This window comes from Agelaius phoeniceus, chromosome 2 (assembly GCF_051311805.1).
Source record: "Agelaius phoeniceus isolate bAgePho1 chromosome 2, bAgePho1.hap1, whole genome shotgun sequence".
NCBI lineage: Eukaryota > Metazoa > Chordata > Aves > Passeriformes > Icteridae > Agelaius > Agelaius phoeniceus.
The window spans coordinates 51,835,063-51,853,085 of record NC_135266.1 but is presented as its reverse complement, the minus strand read 5'-3'; the positions used below and the strand labels follow the sequence as shown (position 1 = coordinate 51,853,085).

At 36.8% G+C, this 18,023-nt stretch overlaps 1 protein-coding gene across 4 annotated transcripts; it reads left to right on the top strand.

Annotated features, from left to right (window-relative positions):
- Positions 1 to 91: 91 nt before the first annotated feature.
- On the top strand, positions 92 to 17,935 carry BORA (BORA aurora kinase A activator). 4 transcript variants are annotated; one of them, XM_077173619.1, is made up of 12 exons: positions 92 to 148; positions 821 to 991; positions 2,060 to 2,166; positions 4,489 to 4,534; positions 5,954 to 6,035; positions 7,255 to 7,320; positions 8,072 to 8,128; positions 9,676 to 9,893; positions 11,198 to 11,351; positions 12,424 to 13,022; positions 13,398 to 13,529; positions 14,965 to 17,935. In XM_077173619.1, exons 2-12 carry the CDS (start codon positions 836 to 838, stop codon positions 15,148 to 15,150), a joined length of 1,803 nt encoding a protein of 600 aa, XP_077029734.1. In that variant the 5' UTR covers positions 92 to 148; positions 821 to 835; the 3' UTR covers positions 15,151 to 17,935. The 4 variants fall into 4 exon arrangements, with proteins under 4 accessions (XP_077029734.1, XP_077029733.1, XP_077029732.1 ...); XM_077173618.1 differs by having other exon boundaries at positions 102 to 271; XM_077173617.1 differs by having other exon boundaries at positions 102 to 485.
- The last annotated feature ends 88 nt before the right edge of the window (positions 17,936 to 18,023 follow it).

Sequence of the window (18,023 nt, the reverse complement as noted above, 5' to 3'; positions counted from 1 at the left end):
AGAGAGGGGGAGTCCTGCCATTGGCCCGACGGTGCACACCGCGCTCCGTGATTGGTCAGAGCCCGAAAAACAAGGCGGGGCTGGTTAAAGGGCCGCCCGGCGCGGCGGGGCGGGAGCGGCGGCGGCGGCGGCCGGATAACGGCGGCAGGTGGCTGTGCTCGCATACTCGGCATTCTCGGCTCTCCCAGCTCACCTGGCATCGCCTCCTCGGCGGCGGGGCCTGGGAGAGCGGCGAGAGGCTCGGCGCGGTGGCACCGTCCCGGGGAGAAGCGTGAGGAGGGGCTCAGCGGGGCCGCTTTCCCCGGGGTTCCCGTTCCCTTCGTGGCCGGGGCCCGGGAGGTGCCTTCTGCCCGAGCCCCGCGAGGCCCGGGGCTGCCCCGGCCCGTTGAGGCGGAGGGCGGGCGGTTTTAGCGCCCGGGACCCGCCCGGGGCGTTATTGCTGCCCCGGCCGCTGGGGCTGTTCGGTCACTTCTGGTGTTAGCTGGGTTTGTTTTTTTGTTTGTTTGTTTGTTTTTGGATTTTTGTCTCGTTTGCTTGTTGTTTTGCCCTTGTTTGGGTGTTTGCTTGGCCTTTCTTAATCCCTCTTTTCGTGTTCTTTCTTAACTCGTTTTCGTAGTTTCTGTTTGCTTGCAGTTGTTCGTACCAGCCTTGTTTATTAACCTTATGCCATTAGGTCCAATCCATAGCTAACTTCGTTTTTGAAATGTTGCTGGTTCCTTAAAATGATTAATTCTCTCTGCCCAAAGCCTTCAGGGCGGCCCTGAAATGTCAAAAGTGTGATTTCGTTGTTATCCCTAATTTTGCTCTCCCTGTTTTTCAGGTATAGCTTAGTGTTATGGGTGATACAGAAGAAGCTAAAATGCAGATAACGCCAGAAACTCCAGGACGAGTCACAATCCTGAACCCTTTTGAAAGTCCCAGTGATTATTACACTCTTCAGGAGCAGATTGTTTCCAGTCCTTCAGTCTTTAAGTCAACAAAGTCCTCATCTGTAAGATCTAGTCGTTAGTTGTGTAACTATACAGATGTAGTGCTAATATTTTCAAATGCATTAAAAGGGGTATTTTGTTTAATGTACTTCGACATATGTACCAAGCTAAAGAGCTTTGGTGGCATTTGGAGTTCCTTCTCTTCACAGAACTGTGCTGCTTTTAAATACTAATATTGCCACTTAGTCTTCCTCCCTGCCTAAATTTATTTTGTCTTTAGATATTAGTGATTGAGTGCTAAAACCAGTAGAAAGTAGATAAGATTAGTTGTTGGATGTGGTACTCTGGTCCTACTTACAGTGCAGAAAACCAGTTTCTACTTAGATGCTGAGTAGGCCGGTTGCAAAAAAAAAACTTATGCAAATTGCACTTATGTTGTGAGCTGTTTGTGTACTCAAGTCAATGATTTTGTGTATCTGTGACTGGTTTTTTCATTGCAAATTACATACTAGTTTGCAGTTGAAATTATTTTCTGATAAGCAGTAGAGGTGAATCTACTAATGAAACTAAGAAGACTCACTTGGTAGTTACTTCTCCAAATATATTTGAACGGTACTTTGTTAAATAAAGGCATGAAGCTTCTTATTTCTGAATTGGATTTTGCTGTGCCCTGTGTATGACATTTATGAGGGAAGCATTGCAGAATGTGCAGGCATTTGCAGCTCTGGTCTTAGAAATGGGAACTGAAAGGAAGACTGCTCTATTATTTGGATAACTTGGGTTAGGATACTGAGTTTCTGTGGAGCCACAGTTTGGATTGAAGAAGCAATTTAAGTTCATCCCAAGTTATTTATCTTTAGTAGACCTGTCCATAGGAATTGAGAAGAAACTGATACCTTGGTTTGTGAGTACCAGCTGTAATCTTCCACTTCAGTATTACTACCAGCAGGATAAGAAGCCTGACTGACTTACTTTTTTTTAGAGTAGATCATTTAAATAGGAACACTTTTGATTGTTTTTGACAGAAACTATATGGAAGTTGTGATTGTATTGTTCCATTGAGATTTGTCCTGTGGTTTTATTTTTCTCTTTAGAATAGCAAGCATTAAGATGCCTGTTTCTTTCTTTAGACACCAGGAAAATTCAGATGGTCTATTGATCAGCTTGCTCTAATAAATCCTGTGGAAATAGACTCGGAAGACATTCGACGCCAAGGAATGTATTTGAGCCGTGCTAGGTAACTTACAATTTATTTTTATGCAGCTAACTTAGCTTTAATACTAGTATACTTGTTCTTATGCTTTATTAACATTTCAGCATAGCATTAAAGACTTTTTAATAAAATCTTCTTACACAATTTTTTACGTGATGATGATATAATATATAGATGAGGCTACCTCTGTGTTGCTTCCTTTTAGTGTTAAGAGCTGCTGATTCACTCTGATTGCAGTTTGGAAGACAGCCAGATAAAAGCAGCTAGTGGAAGCTAGAAAATGTCTTGCCAGTGATCATTACCAGGCTACCTCTTCTGCTCCTTTTTACAACACAGTTTATCTTCTCAGAGTGCTCCATAGTGAGGTTTCTTTGGTCCTAGGGCTCCTGCAGAAGGGTAGACGTGCTGGGGAAACTAGCTGGGGAAGCCCCAGCAGTCTCTTTCAAAGGTATAGATTAATGTGAAGGAGGGGGCTCCAGTGCTAGTTACTTGAAATAGTTTGGGAACCTTACCTCAACTTTTTTTCCTTCTCTGAAATAACTTGCATGAGAAAAATGGGTGGGTAAAATGTCTTGGTATTTGGAACTTATCTTGAGGGATAATTTGACATGCAAGTGGTAGAGAGTGCCAAGTGAAAGTATCCAGGGAGAACCTTAATGGTGAACCCTGTAGACTCTCCTGTACATTTCTCAGATACAAACTTGCAGAAGGAACTGCTCCTCAAGGCATGAAGCACTGCAGGAATAGAGTAATGAACCTGTCCTGTCTAGATCAGATTGCTCAGTCGCATCCACCTTGATCTTGAATGTTTCCAGGGATGGGTCATCTACCACCTCTCCAAGCAACCTGTTCCAGTGTTTCAACACCCTCATCACAAAAACTTACTGGTTTTAGTGTCTGACTGAACCTACAGCTCTCTTTTTGAATAATAAAAGCTGTAGGACTATTACTGTCCCCAGCTGTATCTGAATCACCAGGTCTTAATGTTTCCTGTCCTTTCTCTAGCAGTCAGTAGGTTTCAGACTAATGCTTTTTATATGTTTTAAAGCCTTAAGCCCAATGTTTTTAGGGAGTTAATTACATTGTTTCTGGAACCTTACTCAGATAAACTAGCTTTAATGGAGAAGACTTGGGTGACAGTTCCAGTGATGATGAGTGACATGGCCTATAGATATAAACATGCATTGTCTCAGTGGGTCCTTTCAGTCTGTCCCACTGTTTCATAATTACTGTGGTTCATTTTTTTTTAAACTATCTGCTGTGACTAGAAAGAGGCTAGTTTGACTGTGTGTAGATTTGCTGTGTCCATGCTTGCATACACGTACATGAATCCACAGGGATTGTATGCTTGTTTTTTGGTATAATAATCTGCAAGAGTCTTCACAGATCTGTCACTTCAGCATCATCTAGGCAGATGTAGTTGAAGGTGGCATGTCCAAACATTGCAGATATATTCAAAGTCTGATAGGCATAAAAGAGAGAGCTGTGAGAGTTTATGTATTTGTCACATCTGTGTGTGCTTGTGTATATAATAATATCTTGTTATCTGACTGATTTCTAAAATTATTCAAGGGTAATTCAGGTATATGAACTGTGAATGAAAGTATTAGGTGGTTCAGCTAAGAAAATGATGAACGTTTATAAGCTTCAAAAAATTTTACAGTAAATTACACTGTAGTAACTGAAAGTCAGGCTTGAAGGTGACCGTTAGAGGAAATATAAATAGAGAATCTCACACATCATGAAGTAACTACAATATTTTTTTAAAAACAAGTTAAAAGCTGCATAAGGAAATATTGTCATTGTTAGAAACTGAAATATGATAGAAACTGAAACTGAAGAAGCTGTGGCACACTGGATATTTCACTAGAGAGAACCCTGTGCTGGGAAAGTGGGCTGTGTCAGGAATGTGAGTGTACAAATTCCAGGAGTGTTTTCAGTTGCCTTTTAATTCCTTACAGCTCAGTTTTTTAGTCTGCTTGGTTTTATAGTGCAAGTCTAATCTCATGTGAATTTTAATAGTAAAATGTGTTCATATAAAATTATTCTGGAAGATCAGTTATGATTGAGTTTTTGTCCAGACAGGCTGAGTAAACAGAATATTTGCTATTATGTACTTTTAAATTGTACAAATATTTTTCAAATCAACTGAATTGAGAAGTGCATTTATATTTCTAAATTTATGTATGAGATCATTGCATGTAAGAGTAAAAACATGGGTTTAGTGCAATTTAATTTATTAAGTTCCTCTTGAGCATCTATAAATTATTATATGGCTGGACTTTACATCTTTTCCTACTTACGTGATGGTTTTGATAATTGAGTTGTTTTTCATTTGTTACTTAGAATTGATAAGGAGACAGAAGACAGAAGGCAAAAAGCTATTGAGGAGGTAATAAAACTTCATGCTATCAAATATTGATTTGTCTACAGAAAAGATTCACGTCTTTTACAGGATTTCAAAACCCAGAAGCCTATTATATTCCAGTAAGAAAGTAATTTTGTGCCCTTATCCCTTGCAGTTGTAGCTGGGAATCCACACACTCCTTTTCTTCCCCTCTTCTTTCAGAACACATGTAGGTCAAAACAAGTGATTTTTTTCTTTTGTTTTTCTTGGCTAGTGGTAATGTGGCTGTAATAGAACTCTTACTAACTTCAGGTTAGAAACAATGATTGAGAATTTGGGGGTTTACAGTAACAGTTGGAGTGATACTGCATTTTTTGAAATATTGGAGAATTTTTGTGGGTTTGTTGTTTTTTGTTTTGTTTTTTTTTTCATTCTTCCAAAGTCTGCTGTGTTGGATGGAAGACTTGATTCTGGTAGCTTGTATTTTCCCATCCATTTTTCATTTTGTTTTTCACTATTCATTTGGCTAGCAGAGAAGGAAAAATGAAATGTTAAAAATATTCACTGCAGAAATCTCCAATGTTGTTTTCAATAAAAAAAAAATAAGTCTCTGATAGGCAGGTCTATCAGTTTCTGTCTCTACAAACAAAAAATGTTTTATGGTTCCATAAAAGAGCTGTGTAGTTGACCTGCAGCTAAGATGCTGTGTTCTAAATTTGCATTAAAAGGGATGTTTCCTCTTTGTGAGGTATAACCTAATGGATTATGCAGCTGAACAGCTTGAAACCCTGTCTCTGATAAAAGTTATACCTTTAATAGCTGCATGTTTCAAGTTAAGTTTTTTCATTTACTTTGAGTCTTGCATTTTTTTGAGAACAGGATTTGCCATGTGTTTCTTGAAGCTTTGTAATAGTGTTTGTCTCCTTAGCATCAGGGTGTTTCTCAGTGCAACTGTGATGGTAGACAGTTTCTGGTTCACAGAAAAAGACTGAACTGCCAGTATTCAAAAGGGTTTTACCACTAACCAGTTTAGCTAAATACACTGACACTAATAATGTTGCCAAAAAGCTCTGGTTTATCACTTTTACTGTTACTGCAGTGTCTGTCACTTCTGTGAAATTCTCAATTGTCAAAATAAAACATAACAAACTGAAATTTTAAAACTAATTATTTTTAAAATACTATGCTAGAAGCATGGTAGTGACAATTCAATTTTTAAAATGATTAATTACTGCTAAGTGAAACTTGTGTGTAGTTTTCACTCTGCAAACTTGAAAGATCTGAGGTGCTGTGGGTCATAAAGAGCATAGGGGTCTTCAAATCAAATTGTTTTTTTCTTTAACCTCTTTGGGCCTACAATAATGGAATGTTCTACATTTTCTTTTCTTGTTCAGGGTACTAGTCTAAATTTAAAGTTGAAAATTTTAAAAAGTGCTGAGATGGTTTGTTTTTATTCTACTCCAGTTTTTCACAAAAAAACTCATCGTTCCTTCTCCTTGGACTGAACATGAAGGCAAACAAGTTTCTCAGTTTAATTCAACTAAATGTAAGTTGCTTTTTTGTGTCCACCCAAAATAATATAGCTTTTGGAGAGTTTATCAAGCATAATTTTTTTTCAACCTCAATTTAAATGTTAAGAACCAGGGATAAAATATGGCACAACTGATTGATTTTCAGCTGTTGTTGCTAAATGCTTTCTTTGTTTAAAAATTATTTATTAATTGAAAGTCTTGTATAATTTTCCTTTTTCTTATTCTTGGTCTTTGTTCTTAAATTTTTCTCCATTAATTATCTGTCTGCAAGCATTTTAATTTACACACATAACTTTGTATCTGTAACTATCAACTGTGTTGATACCAGTAATAGCCAAGTCTTCTACTTAACTTTTTTTCTTCAGATAGTTGCATGTCCTCTTATTCCAACTGCTTTCCTCACCATAAAGCATATTGGAAATAGAATTCTGTATTCTTTTACTAGCAGCATAAATTCCTGTTGTCATCCTGCTAGCTCACTGTCACTAGTGGTGGTGGGTTTTCTAAAATTGTTTCATTTATGCCACTATTAGATTTTGTTCTTAATGCTTTTATTGAAGTTTATATATAACCAGCAGAACACAAAACAAATTGATTACAAGATGGAAAATGTGAGCTATAAAGTACTGTTTGCATGCCCTGTTGTTTGATATGAAAGTCTGAAGTAAGTGGAGACTCTTGGAAGATTTGGAAAAGGCTAAGCTGTTAAATTTTTTATCAAGGAAATGCAGCTTGTGGATAGTTCTTCAATTGTCAGTTGTAATATGGTCACTTTAAGGGCAGAAAACATAAGGCATAATCTGAAAGCTGGTAAAGTGAATGGAGGAAGAAAATAGTCTAATGTGTTCTTCAGCTGCATAAAAAAAAAGTTGAAGTGTATCTTCACTTTTCTCCAGTCCAGACTGAATGATTTTCTGGAAATGTGCTTTACTTGAACACAGCCTGTTTAGCTAAGCATGAACTAATTTGTTTTAAATCTGTGTCATCTAGAGACAGGAGGAGACAAAGTTTTGGGCAATGTTGATGCTACTTCACTAAGCTTTTTTTGAATAGAAACATGCTGAAATTCTTTTGATGGCTATAATGGTAATTTTTACTCAGTACTCCTTTCTAATCTCTTCCAAACATTGATGCAAAAGTTTTGTTTGGTTGTATTATGTATTTTGACTTAATGTTGCTACATTTCAAAACTATGTACAGTGCATGTTTAAATTTAAGTTCTATGTTTTCCAGCCATAGATATAAATAACATTTCCCCGATTGGAAGACAGCTGAGCTTGCAGCCTGGGAAAAGCAATGGTGAGTAAAAGGCAATGCCTAAAATTACAGGCTTTCTCTGAACAAAAATAATGCATTTTGATGGATATTTAATTTCAAAAGGAAATTGTTTGTTAGTGTTACTGTAGAAATAGTTTTTCTTGAACTGTATGGTACTGTTAATTTTAATATCCATTTCTCATAGGAATTTAATTCTATTTTACTCCCTTGTATTTTTTCAAGTAAAAAAATAAGTCCCCTGTAGACTGTGGAGTGCATTTTTTCCAGCTCAGTGTCTACTTTTTCTGGATTAAAAAGTGAATGTGAGCTTCAGATTTATAAGTAAATTATAAGTTTTGAAAAACCTTTAATATGCTGGATTGTTTTGGGTTAGAGAATCATGATTATTTTCTATGCCAAATAAATATCAGAAATCCTAATACATATTTTAAACTGCATTGTTTTAGATAAATAGTTACTGTTTTTCCCCAAGGTATTTTGATTTTTCTGCAACTTCATTTTGAATCCTTCCTTTCTTCAGAGACCTCTCTTCTCAGTTAACATAAAAGCCTCTAGAGAGGCATTCCTAAAACTCTTGGGTTTTTATCTCTGAGCCTAGTGTGCTGCATGCAGCGTTGTTAAATCAGAATTGTACTTCAATTAACACTTTTCCTTATTGCAACTGTAATTTAAATACCTCAATTGCAGTGCAATTTGAAAGTGAATTTTTGTTTCTACAGCTTTAGCAAAAGGTCTCACTGTAAGCTAATTTTGTTGGTTTTATTCGTTGCAGCTGCTTGTCAGACAGTACTGTCCTTGCCAGTGGATTTTAATTTAGAGAAAATACTAGGTATGTAATGTAATACATAAATTTAATTATGAATGTCTAAATAGAAAACATGGTTTTGTAATGTTGGCTGGGTTTGTCTTGTGAAATACTGAAAACTAAATGTATGAATGAAAGTTTTATGTATTCAAAATAGGCAGTTACTGCATGACTGGAAATTGTTCTGCCTGCAGGTGATTGAGGGGAGACCTCATTGCCTTCTACAGTTTTTCCTCATGAGGGGAAGAGAAGGGGCAGGCATTTGTCTCTTTTCTCTGGTGACCACTGACAGGACCTGTGGGAATGGCCTGAAGTTTTGTCAGGGGCAGTTTAGGTTGGATATCAGAGGGTGGTTGGGCACTGGAACAGGCTCCCCAGGGAAATGGTCACAGCACCAGCCTGACAGAGTTAAAGAAGCATTTGGCCAATGCTCCCAGGGACATGGTGTGACTCTTGGGAAGTCCTGTGCAGGGCCAGGAGTTGGACTTCAGTGATCCCTTTGTGTCCCTTCCAGCTCAGGATGCTCTGTAATTCTAGATAGCCTGTTCCTCTCCCAAACACACAAGCAGAGCAGTAATTTGTCTTACCAGAGCTGTTTGTACAGATGCCAGCCAGGAGTCTCAAAACTCAACCTTGCCTTGAGTAAAGCTGAGCTGTAACTCTGGCTTTACTGTACCTGAAACCATGGTGGGTACTAGAAGTTTTGTGGTGGCAAGAAAGCCATGACTGCAGAGTGAGGGGCAGGAGTCCAAATTAACTGTCTGATTATAGGTGCTGCATCAAGCAATTGCTGCCATCTCAGGCAAGGGGGCTGGAAGGGGCTGATCTTTTAGCTGATAGGTAGAAACAGTGGGTACAGCCAGCTCAGAGCATTTTGGCTGCATGCTCCTATCCCAGTGCTGAAATTCAGAACCATGACTGTGGGCCAGCAAAACATATTTATTGCCTTTGTTTTTTGTCTTAACAAATGCTTCCATCAATACATAGTTTGGGAGTTGATGAAAAATTTCTCCTACAGGGAATATCTAACTAGAATAGAACAAGAGATAAAAAACCTAAAATAATCTGGTAAACCTGAGCATATTTTAACGGGTCTTAGTTTATGCTTTCCTACTGTAAACAGCTAACTAAGTCTAATCTGGTTTTCCTCTGGGTGTATCATGAAGACCATCAAAGCATATGGGAGACCTGAAAAAGAGTCTAGGTTTGCTTGGGTAGTAAAATAATTGCTGTTTGACAGCTCAGATGTGAGCAATAATACAGTTCTGGAGAAAGATCAATAAGTATATAGAAGCCAATGTTTTTATTTTTTTAAGTTCAGACTTTAGTATTGAGGGATGATAGGCAGTAGTTCCACTTCTGCCTATCACTCTGTCTTAGTAGAGGTGACTTTTGTCAGGGATGACAAGCAGTCCTTTGGGATAGGTGCCTAAATAGATTAATTAGTTGCTGTATTGGTAAATTAGATTAAATGTTTTAATTTAATTAGATTAAATGTTTTAATTCCTATAATGGAATGTATTTTTTTTCCTACATTCGTATTGGAAACAATTTTTCCCCCACATTTCCAGGTGAATATTTTAGAACTGATGAATTTGCAGATCAGTCTCAGGAAAATCTGAGCTCTTCGTCACTCAGAAGAAAGCTGTTTTTAGAAGAGAATGGGAATGTATCTGCATGTTTGTCCCCTTCTTTGCATAGTCCATGTGGTAGTCAGCCACTTGGAGTGCTTTGTTCCATAGAATTATCTCCAGTTCGGTGCAGAAGCCCTCTGGACACATCTAGTTCAGTAAGTAGCCCGTTTTGTAGGCTGGGTCAGATGTACTTTATGGGGGAGTAGGAGTTAGACTAAAACTTGGGTTTGTTTTTTTTTTCCAGATTCTGAAAAAAAAAAGTGAACAAAAGTCCTGAAAGAATATTATTTCTATGACTTCTTATATGACTTCTTATTATTTCAAATTATTTCGTTATGCTGCTCTTCTTTTGTATTGGGAATCATGTTTTAATTTTGTTATGAAAAGGGAGTAGGAATTAAAAAATACAAAAGACATGCTGAAAGCATGTTAAAACCTTTTTTTTGCCCATAAAATGTGTCTACAAAATGTCCTGTTTAAATTCATTAATTGCTGCCTACAATAACAGTTGATATGAACATGTGATATAATTATATTTCCTTTAAATCTCATAAGCTCATTTATAGTGAAAGAAATGATTTGTGGATCTTTGAAGTGCAGTGCTAAATATGCCTTTTTCTTTCCCATTGGCCAGAGTTTTCAGATGAATAGACATTTATTAGAACACAAAACAAAATGTCCATTTTTTAAATTAAACAAGATGAACCTTATCCCCATGTGGACATAGTTAAAGTGGTTTAGGTGATGTATTTTCATCTGTGGGGTGGTTTGAAGTGCATGGAAAAAACCTACCTACACTAGGATAGTGTAGCTTAAAAAAAAAAGGTGACCTAGTAAAGAATTCCTACAATATATTTATAGGGCCAGAAGTGATGGGTGGGTGAGGGAGTGGGTCTCGGGTTTTTGTTGTTGTTTATTTGGAGGGGTTTTTTTTTGTTTTGGTTTTTTTTTTTTTTTGTTTAGTTGCATGATAGTCTTAAGTAAGGTCATTCTCTTTTCTTAAAGAGAAACACTTTTGTATCTACTGCTGAATTAAGTACATTGGATTACATTAAAATATAAATAGTGGCTGACTTTTATCTGCAGTGATATAAGTAAGAAATTTAGATTAAACACTTGACTAGATACATAGCATTTATTCCCTATTTACATTTCTCATAGTTCTTAACTGTAGTGGATAAAATAGTCCTAGCTGGTATTAGGTGACAGTTTGTGTCCATTGCTCTTTTCCCCTGTGTGGAGGCATAAGGTCCAGGTGAAGAGCTGCAATTGGAATATTTAAGCTAAACTAGAGATTGTCATTGTAAAGGATTAGTCCTTCCCAGTGCTGCCATATTAAGCATTTGAGTTAAAACAATTTTATATATACATGTTAGCCATAGTTTACATTATAAAAATAATGCTCTGTGGGTTTGATGATTTTTTTTAATTTATTTTTTCCCCTTTCTCCTTTCTGAAGGGTCAGTTTTCATCAAGTCCTATTCAGGGAGGAACAAGAGCTTATAGTCTAGGAAGTATAACCAGTCCCCCATTTTCAGAGGGGTCTCCTGCACCTAATGGTTCTCCTGCCTTTTCACCAATTGCTTTTCACATAAGAAAAACACCACTCTCAGGTATGGTTTAATTGTATATGTATTACTCTATGTTGAGTAATAGATTTTTACTATAAAAACTTCAAAATTCTTACTGGAATGTTTTTCTTTTGGAGAGGCGTTTCTGTGCTTGGCAGACCAGCAGTCTCCTGTATAACACATCTCCTGTTCAGCAGTGAAATATGTGAAACAATGAAGTGTATATGCTTGCAACTCATCAACTAGGGAAAATATTTCAGAAGAAGGCACTGAGACCCAATAAGAATGAAGAAAAGATAAAAGGGTTAATTTAATCTATTGTAGGAGGGGTTTTAAAACCACATGCCTGAATTTCGTCAGGTTACAATTCTGATTTGGCCCAGCCTGAAGCATTTTAATATCAGTGGGCAAAGACTGTTTAGCTTGAGCTTTCAAATCATGCCATCATGAAGATTATTTGAAATGAAATGACTAATGAAGAAATCACAAACACTTTATGTCCTCATTGCTCTAGGAAATGTCACTGTTTCATGCTGTGTCTGTACCTGGTAAGGCTTAATGCCTTGTTTATACATGATTTGTACAGCTTTGGCATGATTACACATATTTATACCTGACTTTTACATATTTTGATTAATGGTATTTTACACCATTATATATGGATGATGTTGCACAGGTGTTTTCTCACTTGTTTGATCTTTAAACTTCATTGCTGCCAAAAAATTTAAATGCCTATAGATTGTGTATTGACATTTGTTTAGGAAAAAATGAATGGGGGACTAATGGACTATACTAAACCAGCCTTCACCCATTTCCCTTTGAATACTGTATAGTAATGACATTTAAAAATACAAGGTCTTCAATACAGCAGATGATGTCATAGAAAATAAATTTGGTGGGATAAAAACTTGCCTTTACCATATTCCATGGTAAAATGTGTGTATGGGTGATGGGTTTGGTTTTTGGTTTACTTGTTTGGTTGGGTTGGGAGGCAACAGTCAGTGAAATACTCTGTAGTTGGCTATAAATTATTCAGTGGACTGCAGGGCCTTGAGAATGATGAGTTTTTTCTATCAGACAGCAGGTGAAGTTAAACTTTGCTCATTTTTTTCAGACCAAAGAAAATTTACATTTCGTTCTCCAGATATTCCTTCTTCCTCAAGTAGGATGACACCCCCAAGTACAAGAAGTCCTTACATAGATGGTTGTTCTCCAATTAAAAATTGCTCTCCTATGAGACTTGGAGCCTGTAGAGGAACTGCCCAATATCAGACTTCTGTCATTAGAATACCAATTGCAGTTGAGAATCATGAGGATGAGGAGGACAAGGAAAACGCTTCTCCAGCAGAAGCTCGCTTCCCAGAAACGGATAATGGAATAAAGGTACATCAGGAAGACAGTGATACTTTTGGACATGGTACACATCTCGTGGTGGCAACTGTGTCTATTGCACCAGATCGCTCAGAAGGTTGTCATCAAAGGTTGTCATCATTTCAGGACATAGAAGGCTTAAAGGAAAATAATACTGTAGACATGGCTGATGCAGCTGAAGTGTCGGAGGAAAACACTTGGATGAAAGAAACAATTGGCAGTAGCAATACACCAATGACCAGCTTTATGACAGGCATTACTTTCAGTATTGAAAGCTCTCGCATGTGCATGTCACCTCTTGCAGAAAGCAGCGCAATTCCTTGTGACAACAGTAGTATTCAGGTAAAAATACAATTTTTGGTTTCTCTGTAAAACTGAGCTCAACATAACTTGGAATATGTACACTAATCTGGAAGTAATTGTTATTTTCTCTTACTGGATATGGCATCCAGGCAGTATTGTGACTTTTATCAATCCCTTCCCTTCATCCCCTCTTTGGGTGGAGTTAGCCTAGCAATTATTTTTGTGTTGCTATGTACATTAGTATATTTAACTTGATCCAAACTCATGCTGTTAACAATTTGCTTTTGTTATTAACTGGTCATAGTTGGTTTGTTGGATTAAGTTCAGTTAATCAAATGCAAATCATACCAGGTATATGAGGGATTTATTTGTGTTAAATGACTACATTTTTCAAGCCCAGCTTTTTGATTTCAGGTGGACAGTGGTTACAATACACAGACTTGTGGAAACAGCATTATGGATACTGCAGGGGCTGAGAACAGTTGCAGAGAAAATGATGTGAACACTATCGTGTTTCAGAATAAATCTCAGCTGCTTAGAACAAAGGTAGGATTTGTGGTTAAAAAGTGATAGGCTTCCCATCTAAAGCATCCCATTTTATTTGGTTTCAGGGACCCTGAGAGGAGAGAGTGTCAGATGATGATAAAGATGTTGATGTAGTGTCAGTTCAGAGACTATATTGAATAAATGCAGGAAAAATATCTTAAACTGGCAAAAAAATTAATGTTTAATGATAAAGCAAAGGCTGTTTTGGAGGATACTGAGGTATATGCATGAATAGTAGTAGTGAGGCTGTTCATGACTATTGTAGTCAGTCTATAATTTTTGTTTCTTCTTGCTAAGTTTTAAGCATGTGCCTGTGGAGAAGGACATTTCTGGAGAAAAATTGTCTGCTGCTAATTTTTATAAACTTAGTGTTGAGTCCTAGACCATACCTGGCATGCTGACTTGGTGGGGAACTTTCTGCATGGTTACAGTCTTTTTACAAGCCCTTTGAGGACCTATCAGAAAAACACATTACAAATGATAATACATATCTACCAAAGCTCCCAACCCCTTAATCTTGTGACTGATAGGAAAGAGTTCTACTTCTTCCAGAGACTTGGAAGCAAGTTTCTTTGGAGAAGAGAGCAAAGACCATCTCCTCTCAGTAATTATGGTCACATGATGCTACAAACTTGGTCATTTATGGTCTGCTATGTCTTGAAAGCCCTTCAAGGGGAGACAGTACTGACCATTAGTACCAGATTATAAAAAAAACCTCAAGTAAACCCATTCAGCCCTGACTTCACTTCTGGATGTGACATGCTAAAAGCCACTTCTCTGCCAGGGGAAGTGCTGACTGATGGTGTCTTACAGACCACTGATACCATATTTTAAACTGTTCGTTTAAGACCAGGATAAATATGCCCTTACAGGAACAACAGATATTTTGTCATTAACTTCTAAAAATACTCGTCTGAGTTCCTGCCCCAGTCACTCTGTTGGACATGGATTTTATGTGTGCATGTACTTGCCAGAATCATTTGTCTGGTATCAAACCCATCCTAGAGGGACTTGCCAATGTCACTCAATTCCCACTGTTAGTCCTTGAATTGCTGGGTCCTGACTAAGCCAAATTTTGCTTTTTAGATTAGGAGTAAAGTGTGAAGGCATTAAGTGCTTCATTCAGATCTTACAACTGAGAACCCCAGGGAATAAAAAGAAAAAAGCACAGACATTGCTGGCTGAAAGATTCAAGTCAGGCTCATTCAGACATTCATGGGAGCCCTTGAAATTAGGTAGTTATTGCAGACAGCATGTTTCAAATATCTGTGTAGAGAAAACATGTTACTTCATTTCTTTCTTATTTCAGAAGGGTTGAGTTGGTACTTAAGTAGTTACTATACTTGAAATTTGCAGTTAGTAATCTTGGATCTTGTTTCTTTGGGAGAATTTCTGTTAAAATGGTTTTAAAACTAACTTTTTCTTATTCACCTAGGAGTGTTCTGTTTTAAGCCATAAGGACAATCAGTTGCTGGGAACAAAATCTCCTGAGAAGCAATCCTGTTTTCAAAAATCCAAAACACATAGCACAGTATTTGGTCAAAATGCAACTTGCAACATTTCTGCTTGGAAACATAAAAATGAAAATCAGGTTCGGGGATTTCACAAAAGTGGTATGTAGTTTTCTGATGGAGAAGTTAATCTGTGGTTTCTAATAAATTTTTATACATATGACCTCAATTACCTGGATTATATATACTATTTTGCTTTTCTAATGCAAATGTAATAAACTGTTTGATATATATTAAGGGAGTTTTTAAATAATGTGGGATTTTTCAGGTCTTATTGAGAATTTATTAGTGTCATTAAATGATCCTTTTTGAAAATTAAAGTGTCTAGGTTTGGTACAGAGAAACAACAGGTTTTTTTTTCAGAATTGTATTCCTTCTGTGACTAGAGTGGATTCCATGAGCAGCCTAGGATAACTTGCAGAGGAACCAGTATAACTGCAAAATCACTTACATTTTAAGATTTGTCCCTCCTAAAGGCATGAGGGACATTCTTCTTTGTGGGAAAGAAAAGTGGAAGAAGTATTAGTCTGGTTTTGGATTGCTTTTCTCCAGCCAGATATATTGTGTGGCTTCAAAAATACTACCACTAGTACCAAGAGTAAGTCACTGGACAGAAGTGAACTGTTGGGGTGTGATGAGAGCAAATGCCAAGTTTAGTTCTCTTAGAAATATAAAATGAGCTTTATGTCAAAAGAAGTTGTTTAGTAATTCTCTAAACAGCTTTTTCCTTGGCTTGACAGAGATCTGTGATGTTAGTTAGGTTTAAGTAAAATGTATTATTGGTTACCTTAAAATTAAAAGCTAGTGTTGTGGCTTTGGTAATTGTTTTAGTACTAAACTTGGAGTTGATCACCTGACACTACCAGTGTCTCTGAAGAACAACTGTGTCCAAATTGATGTTCTGGTACTCTTTGGAAGGAACCTAAGAAGGTGCCATAAGATTCACTGGTCTCAGTACTGTCACTAAGAAAATGGTGCAGTCTTTCTTAATTCCTAGTATTATTATGTTGCTTACAGAAATTACCAAAATACTTAGTAAATCCTTAAAAAAAAAAACTTTTGCATGCCATTTATTACCAAAAGTATTAATACAAGCAAACCTTTGATCCTTTCAAGAAAACCAGCAGTTAAGTAAAATGATGGATTGAAGGGGGGTGTCAGAAGCCCAGAACTCGCTTTGTGTAATCAAATCAGATTTAGTTGAATTTGCTTGTATTTGTTTAAAAGAACCTTCTGGAATTTATAAATGTGAATTGGGGGAAAAAATCCATATGGCAATCTTGTGGTCCTAGTGACCAAGAGGGAAAGAAGAGCTAAGGGATACACTGCTATTTTTGGGCTCTGTTTATGTAGAGCTCTGGTAAACTTCATTAATGTAAAAGAGAAGTCGATTCTAACAAGTGTTCCAGGTGAAGCACTCATCATCTCTTTTCAAGGCAAGGATGTCCCAGGATACTGGATGGAAGTTCTGCTTTCTGTTCTATTCCACAACTCACAGAAAAGCTTGTACCAAAGCGACAGACAGTGGCTGATGAGCAGCTACTGGCACACTAGGCCTGAAACCTACTGGTCATATTGGTCAGATCTAAATTGGAAGGCAAGACAGCATTTAAAAAAAAAATCTCAAAAGGGCAGGTGTGAACAGAATGTCTTGTCATTAAAATCAAATCTCTTGGCATTAAAATCAATGTGTTAGACCTGAGAGTTGTGTGTTGTTTGACTAGAACAGTTCTTGAAATACTTCCATTAATAATTTCCTAGTGAAGGCTTTCTGAAAAGTGCATTTAAGAAAAAGGAAAACGTCTGTCCACATCACTTGATTGTAGATCTCACATTGCAAAAATAAATATAAAAAAGTTTACTTTAGAAATCTAATGAGCAAACATGATGTGTATTATTTTTACTTCTGTAAAAACACAGAAGTATTTAATCACTATTTCTGTAATGCATGTGGGATTGGCAGTAATGGAATCTAGTGTCCTATATTAGCTGTTTCATTGTCTTCACACAGTGGTCTACTAGAAGCTGGAAATACACTGAATTGGTAACTGTTAAGGAATGAATTTTGTTAAAAGTAGGAGTTGAACTCAGACTTCTGGAAAACAAATTTTATAGAATAGGGCCTTCAAAATGTTCTTAGCTTTAGCTTCTGAGTTTTGTCACTCAGAAGCAGATACAACTTGTCTGAGATTTAAAAGTTTTGTATGACCTTGTGTCATTTCTGTTTCTCACGATAATTTTAACAACAATCGATTAAAAGGACTATAGAAAGGATTTATTTTTGCAATTGTGATTACTAAAACAGTAATGTAAATTTAGTGAACGTTAAGCAGGGTAGCCCAAATTATGTGTTTATGAATTTTTCTGAGTTACATGTATAATTTAAAATTAGGTTTTACTTTTTAACAAAGTTTTTTAATTATTTTCACAATATGTTAAATGATTGGAGGCTTCTGAACTATTCACAAGTAAAAAAGCAATCCCTAAAGTATTTAATTTTAACCTGTATTAGTATTTTCTTCAAGCTAAGAAAAGAGTAGGAGTAGAAATGGATGAATGTGAGAAGTGATTAAGGATGCTCCCACCTGGATTGTCTGTATTTTTTGTCCTGTTTTGTAGTCTTCAGTTAGATGGGAAATATTTATTTTATGGAAACATGCCTATTTTTTTATGATGTTTGTACAACTGATTTGTAGAAGAAACCTGCTGTGCAAATTACCATGGAAATCACTTGACCATTCTGTTTCTGTAATTGTTCTTAATGCATTGGTTGGCACACATTGCACAAACGGTCATTGTTTACATTAAATTAATATAAGTAGTTTTAACGAGAGTCCTTTAACATGTCTAATTGTAAATTGAGTAGTGAAACAGAATAAAGACATTTCTTTAATACCTATGTTGTTCAATTACTTCTTTCAGTTCTGAGGTGCTAAAGAGAATGCACAGAAGTGCTGACTTCTATCAAACTCTCAAACCTCCC

Bases quoted from the DNA above. Each gene is read 5' to 3' on its own strand.
- BORA (XM_077173619.1), top strand. From the start codon at position 836: ATGGGTGATACAGAAGAAGCTAAAATGCAGATAACGCCAGAAACTCCA. The intron at 6,036-7,254 runs GTAAGTTGCTTT...TATGTTTTCCAG, and splicing joins TCAGTTTAATTCAACTAAAT to CCATAGATATAAATAACATT. The intron at 13,023-13,397 runs GTAAAAATACAA...TTTTGATTTCAG, and splicing joins GTGACAACAGTAGTATTCAG to GTGGACAGTGGTTACAATAC.